We start from the raw sequence: 20,197 nt of genomic DNA on the forward strand, positions 1-20,197 counted from the left end.
CCTCCTCTCTACAGTCACTGTGCAGCATTGTCTCAGAATACTAAGCCTCTGAATATTAAAGGGTTCTGGGTACGTTTGTTTACTTATATCTGTATGCTCTTACAGATCATGAAACCTCAGTCAACATTTCATTCATTAAACTCTGTTAGTTTAGGATGAGACAGCTGTAAAAGAGGTAGGCCCCGGGTTTTTCATAAATAATGACACCCAGTGCCATATGAGACCATAATGCTTGAGTGCCTTGACAGCTGCAGAGCATGTTTGTGTAGTGTTGGGGTCTTTTAGGGACTTTAGACACCAAGCTTGACTTTCTGTTGCCAGTGCCACACTTCAGTGGAAAGAGGAAAGTCCCAAATTGACCCTGGTAATCAGAGCCTAGTCTGAGGGTGGAGTAGGATAAGATTAAAGACAAGGACATGAGGTGTTATTTGTGCATATGTGGGTGCATATGCATGCTTGTGTATACACATTTAAGCTTTGTAAGTGTCTGTAATCAGGTAAGATGTAAGGCAGCAGTGACATGGTATCAACTGATCAGTCAGTCACTTATTTTCTGTGAATTCTTCCTTCCTACTTATTCCTCCTTTAGGTAGAGCAATCTCTGCTCTGAATCTGCAAGCTGGTGGCATATCACCAACCTGGGCCTTCAGATGATGCATCTGCAACTTGCAAAAGTGTGAGTGCCAAAGAGAAAAATCACATCTGTGAGTACAACATTCAGCTGTAATGTGTCACAAGTGGCGCAATATGGTCAGCAAAAGTGAGACACCGTGGAACTTTTTGGACAGAGATGTGAAAATGAACATTATGACTGAGTGCTGACCTAAGGCACTGAAACATGTGATCAAAAAAACATAAACAAACAGATTGAAAATTCCCTTCCATGACATGAAAACACAGAAAGTCACGTAGGAGTGATGATAAATATGGTAATATGCCCAATTGCATAATAAAAGTATATAATTCATCACATTGCGTGCTGTTAAAGTCACTGTTTCAGTTCCATCTATAAAGTGGTAATAAAGGAAAGAAGTACACTTTAAGTACACCACAATACAGGTAACCTGCAGGAGACTCAATTTGAGGGTATATTAGTGTACATGAACTTATCCTCAAGTTTGGAAATAAGAAAAAAGTCATTTAGTCGATGCTGGCTATTAAACATGCATTAAAAGCACAGATTTAATCCTGTATGTTTTTTTCAGACATGTTGTCATATTTTGCACAGAGACGTGCCTCACAGCACCCGCATCAACAAACGCACTGATCCGTCTTTCCTTTCTTTCTTTCTTTCTTTCTTTCTTTCTTGAGAAATTCACTATTAGATGTTTCGAACTTGCATGCAAAACAGACAGATGTTAGAGAAGTCGGAAATGCTGAAATTATTGTGAATTCAAAGCGTGTGTTTTCTCTTTTTGCACTCTGTATAATTTGCCCTTAAGCCAATCGCTTTGTTTCGGTTTGAGGGAAAGCACCGTCTAAGTGTCACTGATTACGTTCATTAAGCAGGCAGATGAGCGTTCGCACAGCTGCACTGTACCTGCAGTTGTTGCCATAGGTGGGATAGGCATGAACTACACCAAACTTCTATTGGCTCTTCTTCGAAAATAAATTTGCATTACGAGTCAATGATTTTGAACGCTTATCTGACACACACCAGTGACACAAAAGGAAACTGTGATGATTTGATCGCTGCCCATTTGGTTTCATGAGGATGGGAATTACGCACTATTGGCCACTTTGGATGGACTGATCCCACTAACTGTCACTGAAGTTGTCGAGAAGTTGTATTCACGCTCACACACCTGAAACTTCTTCAGATCCTGGGCACCTCGGCCCCCCAGTTAATGCCGAGGATCATGACCATGAACGGTGACCACCAGTCGGTTGCCGCAGCGCCGCTGGATCTGCGCACCAGTAACCGAGAACGTGGGAGCGCCGGGTCGAGGAGTCCGGACTGCAAAGGTCGCGTCAGGGACGCTGGAGTGACAGGCGGCTCACCTGCGCACCCTGCATGCACAGGGACGGACAGTTTGGAAATACACTGCCCCGGCTCAGAGACCGGTACTTCTCGCAAACGTCCAGCCGACAAATCTTCCTTCAGGCTTCCTTTTAGGAAACGCCCGATACATGTCGAGCCGGAGACGCAAAGGCAGTCTCCGAATCCTCCACACAGCGGAGATCGCTTTTCCCCAGCGGTAGATACGGACTCCACATTTCGGGAAGGTTTTGCCGGTCGACCCTCGACTGACAGCAGGACCGGCACAACACCGGTGACTCCCAGGCGGGATGAACAGTCAGTACAGCGTCCAGATGGATATCCCATCTTTTTGCACCATTTTGGTAAGCGTTTCCAACCCCTATATGTTAACAAGACTTTGTTTTACTTCCAAGTTTTTTTTTCCCTAAAAGGTTCTCATCTAAAGTATTTTTTGCTATTTTCTAAGAAAACTATTATAAACTATTATTTGTATGACCAAAATAATTCATCTGGATGTGACGTGTATCTCTGTACACTCTGCAGATGTTAAGTTAGAGAGTAAGTTTAAAAACAGATAGGCCTATAGGGGGCTCTCAAAATAAATTTTTTGGTATACATGAACAATGCTATTTTATTTATTTATTTATTTTATTTTTTATTTTATATCTTGGCCACCAATGTCTCACAGGTGGCAGAAATGACAGTGGCGTTGCATTTGATGCTGCAGCTACAGCTGAATCAATGAGAAAATGTCCACTCAGCAAATTTTGCAGTCATTCCTCTTCATTCAGTCTCCTTTACTGACAAGAGTAGCTTAGTCAAATCATAACTGAATACAGTGCATGCACACACGCATATGTACACACAAAAAAGACTTGTTTGCCAGGCCAGCCCTTTAATTTGTCATGTATCTTTATTCATTTATCTATTTATTTGTATATTTACTTTCTGCCTCCAACTTGTCGCTCTCTCTCTTTCTTTTGCTGTCTCTACCTCTCTTTCTGTGTCATCCCTGCTCAGGTCCCTACCCAGTGTACTGTTTGCCCCCTGTCCCAGAGCAGAACCACGCTCTGGTCCACTCAACTGAAAACCTGCTGGCTGGTATCTCTCTGGCCACACGTCAAGATGAAGATGGAGACACGTATGTTGATGTTTTTACATGGGCTTAAGTCTGAAGTTAGAATGTCACTTTGCGTTTTTTTTTTTTATCATATCCATCCATCCATCACATATCCAAGACACTGATTCATACAAGAAACTTAAGAGATTACTATGATTCATCCACCTCATGCATTTTCATAATCATCGCTTTTAAGTATGCATTGACAGTCGAAACTAGCACAATTTGCAGATCTGAAATCTTACCACAGTCATGAATATTCATGACATTTCCAGAAGATTGAGCTGATTCCTCGTTTAATTTGTTTAGACCGAGCAAACCCAGCTCACATCTTCACCTGTAGAGAGGTCAAAAGTTTGAACTAGTGATCTACTGTACAAGATTGATATGCAAAATATTAATAACTTCTTGGAAGTGGTGACTCGTCAGTGGCAAACCTGCTAATTATGAAAGTTATGCTCAGTTTAACTTAAAAAGGTAAAATTTGTCTAAAATTTATGAATATTGTATTTAAATGTTCTTATGCTTAAAGGTGAAGGCCCAGTTGCATAAACTACCTTAAGTTTTAGACTTTTTAACTTGCAGGAGTAGGAAATTTAGATGCCCCAGTAAGCCATGAGAGTGTGACAATGAGGCAGCATGCCCATTACCAGAACCTTGAGCTAAAGGTGTGAATCTTCACTGGCCTCATGATTCAATGATACAAATACGCAACGATTCTTGATGCATCTCTCTGAAAAAAGTAGCGACATGCAGTAATATAGAAAATTGAAGATGCAATATCCATCAATTAATATAGCAGTCAGACAAATCAGAACTCTCTCTTTATTTAGAAAGTGCTCTTAAAAGACAACAACTGTCTAAGCTTCATCTTTTCAATACCAGTGTCTGTGTGACCCACCTCAGTACATAAACATAACTACGGCTGTCAGTCGTGACAGTCCAGGAATCACACGTAATGGCAGTCAACTAGCTTTCCTCTATCACGATGGCTTTGGTTTTGCTGTACAGTCGGGATATCACTGTTTCCTACCGCTCTCTGAGCAGGACAGCAAAGTTGAGAGAACCTCTTCAGTTCTGGACAGATTAGCTGTTCGCTGTATTATTTATGGTGAAAACGGCTACCAAAGCTCTAAACACATGTCTTGTCCAGTTTGTGCTTACTAGCAAGTTCATAAAATCTGAATATGCCCTGATGTCTGTTTTTAAAATACCATGTGTGTGTGTGTTTTTAATCACACTCTGCCTCCCTCTACCATATCCCCCAACGTATAAAAGTAACCTTGATTGGCAAAAGATGCTGTGAGAGCAACAATGCAACATAACAACGTTGCTTGACAACTTTTAATCTAGCTGAGACTGGAAAATGAACGGTCAGTGTCAGTCAGTTATAATTTTGTGCAAGCTGCAAACTCTTGTTTATGTGCCGTCACTGTATCGATGCTGAATCTTTTACGTCCACACTGTGAGGAATCTTAGCACTGAGAAAGATTTGAATTCTTAAACCTCAGATTTTCGTACTGACATGTTAAAATATCTCGCATTAAAAACGTCCATTGATAATGCAGTCTTCATCATAGCTTCTTACCAGCCAATGACAGACGGTAATATCCATATTGCCTCTCTGAGGGTTTGACAGTGACGCCACTTGAACAAACTTCTCAGGAAAAATTATTGACATAAAAAGAAAAAAAAGTGAAACTGAAATGGTCACATTTAATAGCAACTGAATGGAAGTGATTCACTGGGCTAGACCTAAACACTGCTAGTCTCAACAAGTGACGTTCTGACCTCATAAACAAAACGCTTGTCTATACACAACCTGGATGTGGTTTGTGAGAGGTCTGTATCAAATCAATTCGTTTGTTCTAATCTCCGTGACTCATCTGGTTCTGCATATGAACAGGTATAGTCAGTGGCAGTCTCATACAGTAGTTGACACAATTCTTTACTGTGAAATGATTCACCCAGTGCCAACGGATGCACCAATCTAACATACTAACCTGAAAACAATAGCAGCACTTGACACTGAGCTGTCTGATTCAGCAAACATTTCATGTGTAGGTACTGTATGTGTGAGTGTGTGTCTGTGTTGAACAACTTATTATTATAAAATCAACTATTTTCTCTGGGCGTAAAAATTTGGAGTCGCTGGGGGTTTGGAATGAGAATACTAGACACAGGACCACATGAATGCAAATATTAAACTTTAACGCATGGCTACTTTAACGCCCACTCACACACTAACTGAAATGGCAAGCTGATACAAGAACACACACGCACAGTCATGTGACTGAAAACATATGTCCAAGAATTAAATGACTCTTTGACGCTGCGGTTTCAAAAGGTATCGGCATCATTTGCATCCACTTGACAAAGAACTCGTGATGACCAACATTTAGCGGAGCCATAGGTCCCGTGACAAGTCACAGCTGCTTACTGTCCCATATCTGTTTTAGAGTCTCATAACCTCTCACATGGATCAACAAATACTGGCAAGGAAATAAGAAGAAAACAATGTATTGAAATGTATACATTATTCATAGCAATGAAGTTTCTACAGTTTTGTACTTGCACAGTCAGTGTATTTGTCTTAAACAGCGTGGCTTCTTTAACACTGATGCCCTGTAGTCTGATTTTATTGTCTTCATTTATCTTCATTTGCTGTATTTATTACAATAAATTGTTGAACCTCTTGTCTGGAACGTCTTACAAGCATGTTATCCAAGTCTGCAGGGCAGACACATAACATAAACATATAACATAACATAAAATCTGATATGAACATTATCTCATTAGCAGCGAAATTCAATTCCACGAAGCTGCTGTGCAGAGACTTTTTTATATTTAGTTCAGAGCTTGTGTAGTACCTGCTTGTTGATTTGTGGTTATATGAAACTTTGTGTGAATTCTGCAGAAACATTCGCAACCCCCCCCCTGTCATTTTCACGCTGTCTGTATGTACATGAATGTGTGTGTGCGTGAATGCGTGTATGCATAATTTAAGTGCTGGCGAGCATGCGTTTGTTTTACGTCAATGGGGTGGGTTCATCCTCTGTTCTCAGCGCCTCTGAGTTTCGGGAAAACCAGTGTTGAGTGCTCAGTTTTTAAACATGATTGCGGTTTTTCTCAGGTGTCTGTGTTTCTCTCTTTTCTTCTCTGTGTTTTTAAATGAATGGACTCAAAAAACCCAAACATCCGCTCCACACTTCCTCATTTACCGCTTTCTTTCTATCAGCTTCATCTCTCTCTCTCTCTCTCTCTCTCTCTCTGTCTTTTTCTTCATTTCTGTGTTGTGTGACTTTCTTATCCACAGTCATTTGTATGTGTGGTGTACAGATGTGTCAGTTGTCTCACAGCTTCTACTTATTCCTGCATGCTTCCAGTTAGTCAGAGCAATTACCTTCACACCAGCACTGTTATATGCAGAGCTTGGCAATCATACATCTTTAGAAAAGTCTTTACTGAGTCATTATTTACTTGCAGATGTTTTCTAATTACAATTCTATGTAGTCAGTATGTGTCAATATACTGTAAAACACTATGCGTCATGTTCCAAATTGGTTATACTTTTATTTGTATTCTGCGCATGCCACGTTTTTATTTCTGTAAAGAAACATGTGACACTAAAAGTCTGCCACCACACTAGCGGTTCTGTGAGGCTGTATACGGGCACAACGGTGCTTTGAACTAAATGCTACCATCAGCATGGAAACATGCTCACAGTAACAGTGGTAACATGCTGAGGGAAAGTTACTATGTTCACCATCTTATTTTAGTGTGTGAGCATGTTAACATTTGCTAACTGGCACTAAACATAAAGTGCTGTTGAGGTTGGTGGAAATGTCAAAAACCAAAGTATTGAATATATAAAAGTATAAAAGTAGTTTGGATAAGCGACAAGATTCTGGAAGGATAGGACGATGGCGGTGTTTGGTTGGTCAAGGGGATGGATGACAGGGGTTGATTGCTGGGAGAGTTGGGTAGGGGGTTGTGTACAGTGGGATGATTGGGGTCGAGGCAAGGGATGAAAAGGGTCAGTGCATGGGGATGAACATGGGCTGATTAGAGTCATGTGGCAGCTGGAGCTGCCAGTACCCCAGGGGTTGAGATTCAGGATAGGGACACTTCTTGATAAGCTCGCTGCTGCATCATTGCCCCATTGTTCCTATAATGGAAGAAAAAAAAGAATTACTTGAATGTAAGTATCAAGCTGGAGCACCCAGTGGAGACCCATATGAACATGGTGAGACTATGCAAACTCCACACAGAAGGGACGTAGGTTCAACCCGGGATCTTCTTGCTGTGAGGCCACAGTGCTGACCACTTAGTTGCCGTGCTGCGCATTGGGAGGAAAGAAAGGAGAAGTATGGGTTTTGCAGGGAAGAGTCGTGAGAACTGAGACAAACAGGAAAGAGGGGTTGGACATACTTATATGGGTATGCACAGGTGACTGGGTTAAAGTGATTGAATTAGATGAGAGAGGCACGGTGCCTCATCCATTTGATAGTCGTGGAGCTATTTCACCATAAATGTGGAGATTGTGGTGCTGTTTGAGGAAAAGTCAGGGGCTCTCATGGATAGCTTTGCCAAATTCCATGACAACCCATCCACATGTTGTGAAATGTCCTACTCTGACTTTGGTATAACAGCATTAACACGAGTCAGTGCTAACTATGAGATTATGCGTGCCGTGTTTTGAACTACATTAGCAAGCCCAAACTTTCTGTGGATGTTGACACCCTGATATGTACACAGATTAATGTTTAATAACCTGATTATTCAAGCCTTGAACTCAACTGCTGTACAAACAGTTCTTTCAAACAGAAGCTTAAAAGTGCATCACACAGTCACTCAGCAACTTTCTGACTGGCTCAAGGTTAAAACTGAATGCATTACATAAAGGACTATGGTGGCTTTTGGCAGTTATGTGCACAGCAGGTGTTGCAAATTGACGTGAGCCTTCATTTCTTGTTAACTGGACACTAGTGTGTCTCTGTTTCTCCTTTGTTTACACAGTGACAACATCACCTCATTGCTCAGCTGGTCTATAGACCACAGGATATGTTAGGCTTCAGTCTGATCATTCAGTTTGCTCGCGCCCTTACATATTTTACCAAAAAGGATACCGCACAATGCTGTCTTCTCTATTAAAAAAAAAAGAAAGAAAAGCTTTTCATCTCTCTCTCACACATACATACATACGCTGTGACTGTGAGCCTGGGACTCCTGTCTGCGTCAGTGCCGCTATGTTTGGGGTTATCTGGGGCTGTGGTCTACCCAACTTCCAGGAACTAGAAACAGTACAGTTTCATCTCAAGAGAAAAAGAGAGAGATGGACGTAGATGAAGAGTAGAGTATAACAAGAGAGATTTTAGTCATTTTAGGCCAATATAAAGGCAACTATTGATACAGTCAGTTCTTGGAGAGATGAGCTCTGATTCAGTAGATGTTCACATTGAAAAACTACAGTGCAAGAGGCCTTTGAATTTCTATTGATGAGAGCATACATCCATTAAACACTTTCCCAGGGTTCAGAATGACAAAATACATCAACAAGTCATACATGAATGGCCTATACCCATTACCCATTTGACTGTGGCAGCATGACTGATCACTTCAATCACTGTATGATTTATTAGCGTGACACTGCAGGGTTTTTTTTAAAGGTTAGTAGCATGTACAGTAAATATGATAAATATATCTGTGTTGATACAGATTTGTTCATTGTGCTGAGCTCAGTTACAGGAACAGGGACCAGCTGGGGAAAGAACTATCACACTCGCTCCTGTTCCAAGATATAGTTCTGCTTTTTCGGCTATTTGCTCTGTCAGGAGTAAGTGAGTGTTTATTGTAAGTTGCAGTGCCAACCTGCTCTTGCACACCGATTTTTGTTTTTTTCATCACACTGTGGAGTTAGAGTCTGTGCTTGCTCTTGCATTTGCAAGAATAATGCATGCATACAATTTGCATTTTATTTTTTGTCATAAAATCTTTAATTATATACACAGACATAGTAGAGATTCACTTTCTTTCTTGCAACCACCAAGTGAAGGTTGGCAAATGCTTATCGGTTTAACACAACACAGGCATTATTCTGTTCATACTTGCCTTCATGAAGTTGTCAAAGAATTTGAATGTTTCTACTGTGAATATAGAGATTATATAAGATGTTTTGGTTTTATATGGCTGGAAGAGATGTGTGGAGTAATGTGATACTGTGATAAGATAGATGGATACATAGATATATTCACGAAGAACCGTTCCTTGAACCACTCACAAGTTTTGATAAGATGTATGGGAAAGTGTAGTTGTTGTGTGCAAAAGTAGAACTTTATGCACTGTATGGTCTTTAATCAGATTTTTTTTCAGGCAGGAAATTACTGTTGTTAATGACTCCATGTCAGTAGGACACATTGCTGAGAGGAAGTGTTGCAAGTGCTTTTGTCATTGTAAGAACTTATTTTCTGACCTCAAATTCTGTGCAAGGGTACTTTAAACTTCTCAAGAAGCGTCCCTGTTTCCTGTTGCACGATTGTACTGTCTTATTATGACTTATCCATTGGATGAAGCTGACTGAGTGAACCAAGAAAAACCCCTGTTAGAAACCATAAAGCTTAATGGCTGGATTTTCACAGCACACACAGTGAGATAAAGAATGTTGCCATTGTTACTGACAACAGGAAGTGACATAAAACTCTGACTCTTACTGGAAGCTCTTCTGACAATGAAAAAGAAAATTGTGAAAACTGCTTCACTGTTTTCAACAGCACGCCCTCCCCCCGCTTAGTGTTCTGCCTTTCCCTGTCCTAAACTTTGGCCTGCGTTTGTTCTTTCGCTTCACGAAGAGACCGCACATAGTGGTTTCCCCTTTAGTCTTGATAAGGGTGAGATAAGGGTAGTGTGAGTCATGCAAGTACATCTGTGGAGCTCCTCGGTACAACTGTCAAGTGGGATCATTTAGATCAAGTAGAATTTGCTGCTTCTGATAACAAAAAAGACCATGACAGTCTAAGCTTAAAGACCATGAACAAAATTAGTTAATATTCCAAATTGAGCGACATAGACTATATTTATCTAAAGTTGTATTTCAATAGCTGATTAGCTTAGATTACCTAGAAACAGGGAAAGCTGTCTTGACTCTGTCCTAAGGTAACAAAAATCCTACCAACATATCAAAACCTTACTAATGAACACATTTGATCTCCATTGTTAAATCTGTATGAAAACCAAGTATGTGCCAAATTGTTGCCAGGCAACCAACTGAAACATCAACAAATCCCTCGTCCTGGCCCAGAAATAACCAAGCACATGATCCTTGTAAAATATCTGTTTTTACACTTGGTTTTCTTTTTGCAGACTTAACAACACTTTTGTTTCTTAGTTTTGCAGTCTGTATCCTAAGCTAAGCTAACTGGCTGCTGGTTGTGTGCTTATATTTAATGGACAGAACTGAAAGTGATCTAATTCTCAGCAAGAGAACAAATGATCGCATTTCCCAAAATATTGAACTATTGCTTGACCTACAGTAGACTCTACTGTAGAGTTTTTCACTGACTTAATTGCTACCATGTGGGAGTTTAACTGTTTTGAACAAAAACTCTAAGTGCCCTCAGTCATTCAGCACATTCTCATTATCATATCATCGCATACTGCTGAAGTGACATGCCATGTCATTGCAGATTTCACTTTGAATACATTTTGCACATACATGTATGGTATCTCTATCTATATCATACACACATTAAGTGTTATCTCCAATTAGTTATTAGATAAGTCATGATCTTGTTAAACAAAAAAGTTAGTAGGTCACAGTGTCAGCACCTGTGACCCCGTTCACTAACCTTTGAAATGGAGGCGGCCTCTGCAACATTTCTCTGTCAGCTGTTAGTGTGAAATTGCTTATGTGTCTGTTTTTATTCAATACAGAGCTCTCCATATTGCTGTGGTGCAGGGGGAGCTGGCGATGGTCTACAAACTGATAGAACTCCTACAGTTGGCACACAGAAGCCTTGATATCTACAACAACCTCCGTCAGGTAAGACAACACACATGTTGCATTTCTGTCTGTTAAAGAAAACATGCATTCACACAGAGCTGCGATTGTTACTTTTACGAATGCATAATTCAAATGAATAGTTTGGCAGTTGAGGCAAAGTTTTGTCTTCCTTTTTCCTATGTGGCACCGATCCAATCCACAAAAGGATTAGTTCGGTTTCTAACACATGTGAAACAGGTCTCGGCATTGTGTCAGTGTTACGTGATGAAAGATAGACATAGAATAGAAGTGCAATGGGGGACTTCTGCACTGTCAACCACAGAATATAAAACACATTGCCCTGCCTCACCCTTCTGATAACAGTAACATGGAAAAGAATGAAAGAGGAAGTGCCTTGGTTTCCTCCTTGCCTTGCACTGCGTTATCGCATACTCTTACAGTCACTGCGGCTGATGGTTATGCAGTGGAATTCACCCTTCCTGGTTTCTCCACCTGTACTTGACACAAGCCAAAACCATGCATGTGCTGGGAAGGGCTAAGTTGGTTTACAACATTCTGTTTGATTGTGTACATAGTTTTTGAATATTCAGTTTCCCTGTAGGAGAGGGATTTTTCAGGGTTTGCTGGATTTACCATGTTGTGCAATTGAGGACAGAGACAAGTTAATTAAGATGAGCAAAGTCTCCCATGAACTCTCGTGAACCCTGACTCATGTCTGCTGTCTACAACCACTAGAACAGGCTGGAAAACATGCATGACATTCTGTAAATTGCAAAGATGTCACTTTTAGCACGTAGTCCAGCATATCAGTTGCTTTTTTTTTCTTGCATATAAGAGTTAGACAGACACTCTTTGCAGAGTAACCAACTCTCAAAAACTACTCTGAGTAGTTCAGTTACTTTTTAATCACTGATCTTGTGTTTCTTTTTCTAAACATATACACAGATACATCAGGAATTTTGTCTCTTAAAATCACATTTAAAACGTTTTTAATCTAACAACCCAAACAGCCAGGCAAGGGCCTAGTCCCCATTTGGTTTCAGTTTCTCCAGAATTTCAGTCCCTGGTTTTCATTGAGCCGCAGTGCATTTCCTCAGCAGATTAGCTTGCTGCGTACATATAATAAAACAGATGCCCAAACTATTACTGTAGATTGTGTGCATGAGCAGCAAAAGGAAGCGGACAGTGCTTCTGAGAGTCCCTGGCGATTGGCTACAGAAATACAGATGAATGTGGATATAGTGTGGCTATAATTCAAATAGTAGGCCTGCTCATTAGTGAATTATAGTTTTAAAAGTAGGCCTACAATTGGAAGATTACACAGTGTAATGCATGCCAAAGTGGTACTTTACTGGAATGTGTACAAGGAATTGTCTTTGAGTGTTTCCCAATCCAGGGCCGTCCCAACCACTCGTCTTAAGTCAACACTTCCACATTCTCTCACATTCCCCACCGTTGTCTCTACCTCCTGCTCTGTATTCTGCCAGCTTTCTGCTCTTTCATCCTTTCAACAGAGAAAGCACCTGAGCCGTGCAGAGCTTTAGTTCTCAAGGCTGGGGTTTCACACCACACAGGACACCACAGGCTCACTTACCAGAAATAACGCTGGTGCTATCATCGGCTGTTGTCTTTCCTCATCGCTAAGGGCTTGACAGCATAGGTTTTGCGATATCCTGTGTATGAAAGTGCATGCACGCGACACACATACACAAACCCTCTTTTTCACACACTCACATGTATTGTACCATATACAGTTATAACCAAAAAGGGAGATTTTCAGGCACAGGTCCCATCACAGTCATTTGCCTACCAGATTGTGTGGTTTTAACTGAATACCAGGCATAAAGAACACACTTATCAAAATGAGGCCAGGGAACTTTTCATTTTTCAAAACTTTAAAGTTTACCAGACAGATCTGAGTACATTTTCTGGCACTGGCCAACTTCCCAGAGACAAAAATAAAAAACAGCTTTTCCAATATTGATGACAAATCCTGAGTTTCTGTGGTTATGCATATGGAACTTTTTGACAGAGTGTTACTATCAGTACTGTAACTGAACAATAGTGCAAGTGTCGCTGTTTGATTTGCCTTCTACTCCCTGAACTACTATGATAGTAGAGACAGCTGTTTGATACTCCCACACTGGTCATGCTACACAAACACTCACCATAGTAGTCTACTTTTTTCTGCTCTTGCTACAGCGTACGATGTAATGCGTGGCACTGACACTAGTGGGGTTTGGGGACTGAATCCCCGGGGGCCACCCACTCCAAATCATGCACTAATGGTCATGTGCTTTAGATTAAAAACATCCACTAACGTGCATGTGTTACTGCTACATTGCAGTCTGCAGATCATGTGTTTCATATCAGCTTCTTTAAAGACATATCTGTAAATGTCATGTCAATGTCATGTTTATTCAAATTCATGTCAATTTATATGAAACTTTTTTTTTTCAGTTTGTTTACGCGCATGCTGGCATGCCATTTTATTTTTTTAGTGTGAGTGTGTGCGCATGTTTGTGTGTACTTTAGTATCCTCGTTCCGAGAAGTCACATGTCACACTAACCCACCCCCCCTCCCCTCCGGCTTTGGGCTGTTTCTCAACATACCTTGCACTGAGGGTAGTTTACAGGGACTTTCCCTTCCTGCGCGTGTCTCTCTCTCTCTCTTTCGCTCTCTCTCTTTTGTGTTGTCTCTCTATCTGCCTCGCTCTCTCACTACTGTCTCTCTTTTTTTTTCATATCACTCGCAGATATGCATATATTTTGAGAATTTAGGGTCCCTTAACCATAACTGATGAACTGACGATGTTATCAGTATAACTGTCAACAACAGTGACGTTAACAGTGTGTGTGATGTTTATTCGTGCAACAGGATTGGCTTTAACTTCTAGTGTTCATAGCAGAAGAACAACCTCTGTTTCTTTAGTGTTGCCTTCCACCTTTCTTTGTGTTTGGCACTGCCTGCCAGCCCGGGGCTGTTCTTTATGCCCAGAAACCTCCTCTCATCTTTTCACCTCCTTCATGTTGATCCACTCATTTTTCAGGAATGTAAATGTGCAAGGACAGACCCAGGGGAAAGAGCAGGGATTTTCCCTTGTTATCCTGTCTTTCCCCTGGACTCCCCTCTGCTGCTTCCTTTTCTTCCTCATTCGTCCGTCTCTCCACCCTGCCCCCCCTCCACTCCATACCCACCCTTCCTCTTATCTTCGCTGGATTTTTGTTTTAGTCACTCGAAAAAATCCTTTACTGGAAGACACAGCTAAACTCTGTCAACTCTGAGAGGTCTATTTTAGAAGCATTAGAAGGCCTGAGTGTGGAAGGTAAATATTTAAGGTTTGGAAATGAGTGAAGAGGATACTAAAAATCCAAGTTTCATTAGTGCTGTGTGGGGTCAAAAAGGAATCAGATGTTTATTGGTGCATGCTGATTATAGGTCCAAAGAATGTAAATTCAACAGGGTAATATAACTCTGTGTGTGTGTGTGTGTGTGTGTGTGTGTGTGTGTGTGTGTGCGCATACATGTTTTTTTGTCCGTAAGTGTGTATGTGTGAGTCAGAGGATTCAGGGAAACAGGAGCTGAAGGGAGGAACACTGGCATTGGCACACTGGAGGAATTCCACAAAGACTCTCTCCCACTGCTAGGCAATTTTTTTTATAGTCTTTACTGGAACCCCCAGTACACACACACACAGGCACACACACACACACATACACACACACGTACATACAGTAGTAATACAGCAAAAGTGAAACTTGGAGCAACTATCTGTTCCTGCTTGCTGCGTTTATTGCGCAACATGAATAGAGGCAAAAAAAATTCCAGGTTAAAGACTTCCTTTAATGAGTAATTAATGAATGAATTCAATGCATTACTTTATTTAAACAGCAGGTTGTCAGTGGCGTCGGCAGTGACTCCCACGGTCAAGCTGACATAGCTATCAACAGGATGATACATGCTGACCTCACCCAAAGAAACATCCTAGATTGCTCAAGTGATTTCATTCACCAGTTAGTAGTTTCATCCAGGCACAAACCTGGTGAACTCTGTGTAATTTTTGATTTTCCTGTCCATGTAGACTGTTTGTCTCTAAGAACAGGTTCCTCCTCATTTTGAATTAACCACACAGTCTCATTGTTGCTCGTCTGTGTTTTTTGTGGGACATAGTGCAAAGGTCTCACAGTCACAGTCATGAGTTGATTGCTGACAACTTGTTTGTGTATGTATATGGGGATAGGCACATAAATACCAATGCTTCCATCTGCTTATTTGTAATAACGATAACCTTGCCAAACATAGTTTCTTGTTTACTTATTTTAGGCATTGTCATATCCTTACGGGTATTCTTTTATTGTGTCTCTGACCTTTAACCTGTAGAACAGGTTAGAGATGAAAGGAGCCCTTTACAAGAAATAATAACACTCTTCCTGTAACCTCCCTTACTTGGAACTAAGAATGCTGAATACCAGCACTACTAAGAATGTAGTGATTTTAAGATTTTGTAAATGTGTACTGTGTCACATTTCCTGTCTTGTATTCATTACTTCCACTATGAAGAATATGATTTTGTAACTCTTAATTTGTCTGTCTAGCAGCAGAATAGCTCAAAAACCTAAAGTAATATTCTTTTTTTAACTTTTTTGCTGAGAGTTAGGGTAGCTGTTTCACCCTGTTTTTAGTCTTGTAAAGCCAACTGTCTCCTGGCTCTGGCTTCATCATACAGACATTAGAAGTATCTATCTTTTCATTAACCTCTCCAGCAAAAAGCAAAACAGTGAATCTCCCAAAATGTTAAACTTCCTTTAATTGATTTGATTTAGTCAACAAAAAAGCCTTTGGGGGAGGAACTACATTTTTAGAATTGATAGCAATCAGAATCTGGGATTTCCACTATTAGATAGATTTTTAGTCAGAAGAATGACACTAAGATAGATACTTGTTTTGTAATAATGGCATCCATACATGGCTAAGGAATCTATTTATCATACATTTTAAGATATAGAAATTATGTCTTTGACGATAGTAGAGAGTGGGAGTATTGTTCAGCATTAGGAGGGGTTCACGCTCTCTGAATGCAGTCTAGTGTGTGGTACGGTGTGAAAAATGAAGACTATTTTGAGAGACAGTGCATTGCCTTTTGTGGTTGTGGACCTGAATACACTGGTTTGTCTAAACTGTAATTTTTGCTCTCATCTTACCCCCTCAGACTCCCCTTCATCTGGCGGTGATAACCCAGCAGGCAAACATGGTGGAGATTTTGTTGAGAGAGGGGGCCGACCCTGCTGCCTTAGACCGTAACGGCCAAACAGCGGTCCACCTCTGCTGTGAATACGACCAGCGTAACTGTCTGTCTGTTCTGCTCTCTTGCGCCTCATCTTCTACATGCCTGGAGATCAGAAACTATGAGGGTTAGTTGTGGTCTACTGAAGAAGCTCGTTGTTATGTATTGTACTGAAAACCTTTTGGGCACTTATCAGCTGCCCTTTCCCCAGTTTAAATTCACATCTATTGTGGATGCTTTTATAAGAGTAATTTATAGTACAAAAACATCAACATGGTAACCAGAACATTCAGAGTGCTATACCAAAAGCTGCAAAATTATGAGCTATCTGGTAACAGACACAGTCTACCATACTAGTCTTTGTGCTTGGGGGGTATGAGAAATGAGAACTCGTGTTGAGGTAGGTGGCTTGTTTTGGATGTGTGGGTGGGCAGAAAACAGGGTATGTCCTTCCTCTGTGGTCTGGTGTAGTCTTGCATCTTACTGTATATCTCCATGACATGCCTGACATGTCCCAGAGACTCTTTTACTGTGTGCGTATGGGAGAAAGCCCCACAAATATACACAGGCCTCTCCTATTTACAAAACGTATTATCTTAGTTGAGCTGAATTGGGGTGAAGGGATCAGATCAAATAATCTACATCATTTACTATCATTTTAATGACATAGAGTCAGAAGATTCATGTTGCAGTACAGTAGATTTGACTATAAACGGCACATTCTTCGATCTCTCCTAGCACATTAACAACACTGCTTCAAGAGTCCTAATAAAGATGAAGAAAAGTAAACATATCACAGTAGTTCTCAGTTATCTGTATTGTGTGATATGACTGAGATATCTAAAAATAAACCTCTCAGGTCATATGGTAGCAGTTTGCTAACCCAGAAACAGAACAGAGAAGCAGCATTTTAAATACCAAAAAATAGCATCTAGTCTGTGACTTCATCTTTTTAATGTGTGTTTGAAATGTATTTTAATATGTACAAACACGTCCATGCAGTATGTGCATTCTGTATGTGTCTAAGTCTGCATTTGCTCACTGTAAAATACAGGTTTTTCTTTGTTTCTGTTGTCAGGTTTGAGTCCTCTCCATCTGGCCGTGCTGCGCGGCCACGAACATTTGGCCAGAATGCTGCTAGATGCTGGAGCTGACATCAATGCTATGGTCAGTCCCTGTGCTACACTGACTAAGCAATGACGACGTTTCACAACATCACAGATTTTACGGTCTCTGCATCCTCTGACTTTTCCCATGGTGCTTTTTTTGTTTCTCATCAGGACATCAAAAGTGGCCAGAGTCCGCTCATGCACGCGGTGGAGAGTAATAATGCAGACATGGTCCACTTCCTCATTGAGGTAATGAGGTTGTGTGTGGGCAGGGAAGAAGGAGGGGAGGGTTGTGACTCAGCTCTATTTGATAAGTTTGGCTTTCTCTTTCCAGCTCATAAACTTTATACAGTTTCTCCATTCTTTTCTAGCTTATAGATAAGACTAAGAATTGGAGCAAAATATTCGTAGTTTAGCTTGACTACTATCAGAGCTGAGCACATCATGGTTGATGATGATGTTGTTCATGGGCAGAATTATCTTTTCTCTTTCCTTCACCTCTCTTCTTCAATCCTATCAGATCTAACTCACCCTCTCCATGGATCTATCTTTTGTTTCACTACTCGACTCTACTCAGTCTTCCTTTATGAGTCACACGTGTCAACTTCTTCCGTTCTTCTCTTGTAGAGGAGCTGTGATGTTAACAGTCAGTCATACAGTGGGAACACTGCCCTGCACAGCGCTTGCGGCCGCGGTCAGGCGGACACTGTGCGACTGCTCCTAAAGAGCGGAGCTGACAGCAGCCTCAAGAACTATCATAATGATACTCCTGTTATGGTGGCCAAGAACAAGAAAGTAAGTGAAATGACAGAGAAAGAAAATCTGCATGATAAAACAGCCATTACTGAATATGGTTGATGCTTCAGGACAAAAAAAAAGGTTACTAAATTGACTGTGAATGACTTCCTTCCCTGATTATCCAAACTTTCAATCCCATTCATTTGCTAATTATTTTATATCAGTATACATGGAAACAGCTTTGAATCTACCTGATTATGGTCAGGTTAGGTTAGTAGGAAGGAATGATTGGAGCCACAGTGGTAAGTAAATGTGTGTATCCTCCCCTCTACAGGTCAGACCTGGATGGTGCAGTATTTTCACTTCCAAGATTATATTTTTGTCGGCCTCATGACTCGTTTTTTTTGGTTTGGTGTGTCACTTAATTCTGGTTGTAACAGACTCTAAATCTTTTGCAGATAGCAGACGTGTTACGAGGGAGAGGCTCCAACCACGTAAGAGTTCAAGAGCAACACTGTGTGTCTGTCTCGCCACATGGGAGCAGCTTAACGGAAAATGGTCAGAAAATGCACACACAGTTAACACAACGCAAGTACACACAGTCACTAAAATCACAGTATTTCATTTGTACTCTTTTGGCTCTCTCTTTTAGGGTCCCCATCTCCCAACCACAGTCGTGGATGTTCACCTTCAACTACACCACACAGCCTTCATCACAGCAACTCCCACTCCCCAAAGACTCCATCTACACTTGTATATCCATTTTACTAGCTTAAAGGGTTAAACTTGCAACTACCTCCACGCAGACATCAGGGAGACAGTTCAGCTAATGGGATGACAGACCAGCTAAAGACTGCACCTGAAGTTATACATCCCTACAAGCTGGCTTTCTTTTCCTGGACTCCATGACAAAAGACAGTCACAGTTGGTGTCTGTCTTTGGGTTTTGATACCCGGGCCAGTGCCTGCAACCTTTCTAGTCATGCAGCTGCTGTTGTGGGTACCTCCCGACCACAATGACTGGGAGCAAACTGATGTTTTACAAGCTGCTGCAGTGTATTTCTCTACATGGACCTGAAATGTGCCACTGCATAAATCAAGGCTGTATATGTGAAACAGCTTGGAAATGTCAATAAATGATGGACCTGAATGTGAATTTCTAGGCCCCTTTGGCCTGTTACAGCCTTTACTTTTTGACAGTAGAGGGAGGAAATGAAGGGAGAGAGGGATTATGTGTAAGAAATGTTCCACCCAGACATGAACAGGGAATGTTTTGCCACCCCAAGTCTTTTAAATTGTATGCAGTCTGCTTACTGTAAGGCTTGAACTTGTAACTTGACCTGCTTAATATTGCACAATCAAAATTCTTCTTTCTGCCATTTTAATAATCTGTCCACATAATCTATGTTTGTGTGCACGTGTGTTGTTTTATTAAAAGTTGTAGATATTTTTTATATAAAATGTGTCCAACAGTCTCAGCTTTGTTGTCGTCTTCTTCTTCTTGGTTTTACAGCAGTTGGCATCCGTTTGTTGTATTTACTGCCACCTTGTGGTCTTCATTCCATCGCTGTTTCCAAGTTCATTATATTTTTTTAATTTATCCAGTTGTAAACAAAAACCTAAAAATCTGTCTTCTGCCCTCTCTAAATCCCCCCACACTAAAGCACATTCTTAATCCCAACCTCCACTGTCCTGAAAACATTGCCCTCCTGTGTGAAATGCTTTACTGTTTCCCTTTCCTCACAGTAATCACATTACCCAGTTAGATGTTTGCCTATAGTAAAGTACAGTAAGTTAAAAGTGTACTATTAAAATTGCTATGCCCTATTCTTAATCTGCTCATGATTGCTTGTTCCTTTCTGTTACCTCCATTATATCTTACCTCTCCTACTTCACGTTGATCCTTTTGTCTGATTATACCAATATTGTTGGAACTGTTTGTTCATTTCCCTCCAGACTAGGCTTT

At 40.8% G+C, this 20,197-nt stretch overlaps 1 protein-coding gene across 1 annotated transcript; it reads left to right on the forward strand.

Moving 5' to 3' along the window:
* The first annotated feature begins 1,501 nt into the window (after positions 1–1,501).
* Positions 1,502–19,707, forward strand: bcl3 (BCL3 transcription coactivator). Its single transcript, XM_010741399.3, has 9 exons — positions 1,502–2,343; positions 3,002–3,122; positions 11,031–11,139; positions 16,311–16,512; positions 17,464–17,552; positions 17,666–17,743; positions 18,122–18,289; positions 18,691–18,790; positions 18,885–19,707. Exons 1-9 carry the CDS (start codon positions 1,848–1,850, stop codon positions 19,001–19,003), a joined length of 1,482 nt encoding a protein of 493 aa, XP_010739701.1. The 5' UTR covers positions 1,502–1,847; the 3' UTR covers positions 19,004–19,707.
* Positions 19,708–20,197: the final 490 nt, after the last annotated feature.

The sequence above is a fragment of the Larimichthys crocea genome, chromosome XIII (genome assembly GCF_000972845.2).
Source record: "Larimichthys crocea isolate SSNF chromosome XIII, L_crocea_2.0, whole genome shotgun sequence".
Classification (NCBI taxonomy): domain Eukaryota; kingdom Metazoa; phylum Chordata; class Actinopteri; family Sciaenidae; genus Larimichthys; species Larimichthys crocea.

Bases quoted from the DNA above. Each gene is read 5' to 3' on its own strand.
- bcl3 (XM_010741399.3), top strand. From the start codon at position 1,848: ATGCCGAGGATCATGACCATGAACGGTGACCACCAGTCGGTTGCCGCA. The intron at 2,344-3,001 runs GTAAGCGTTTCC...ATCCCTGCTCAG, and splicing joins CATCTTTTTGCACCATTTTG to GTCCCTACCCAGTGTACTGT. The intron at 3,123-11,030 runs GTATGTTGATGT...TATTCAATACAG, and splicing joins CAAGATGAAGATGGAGACAC to AGCTCTCCATATTGCTGTGG.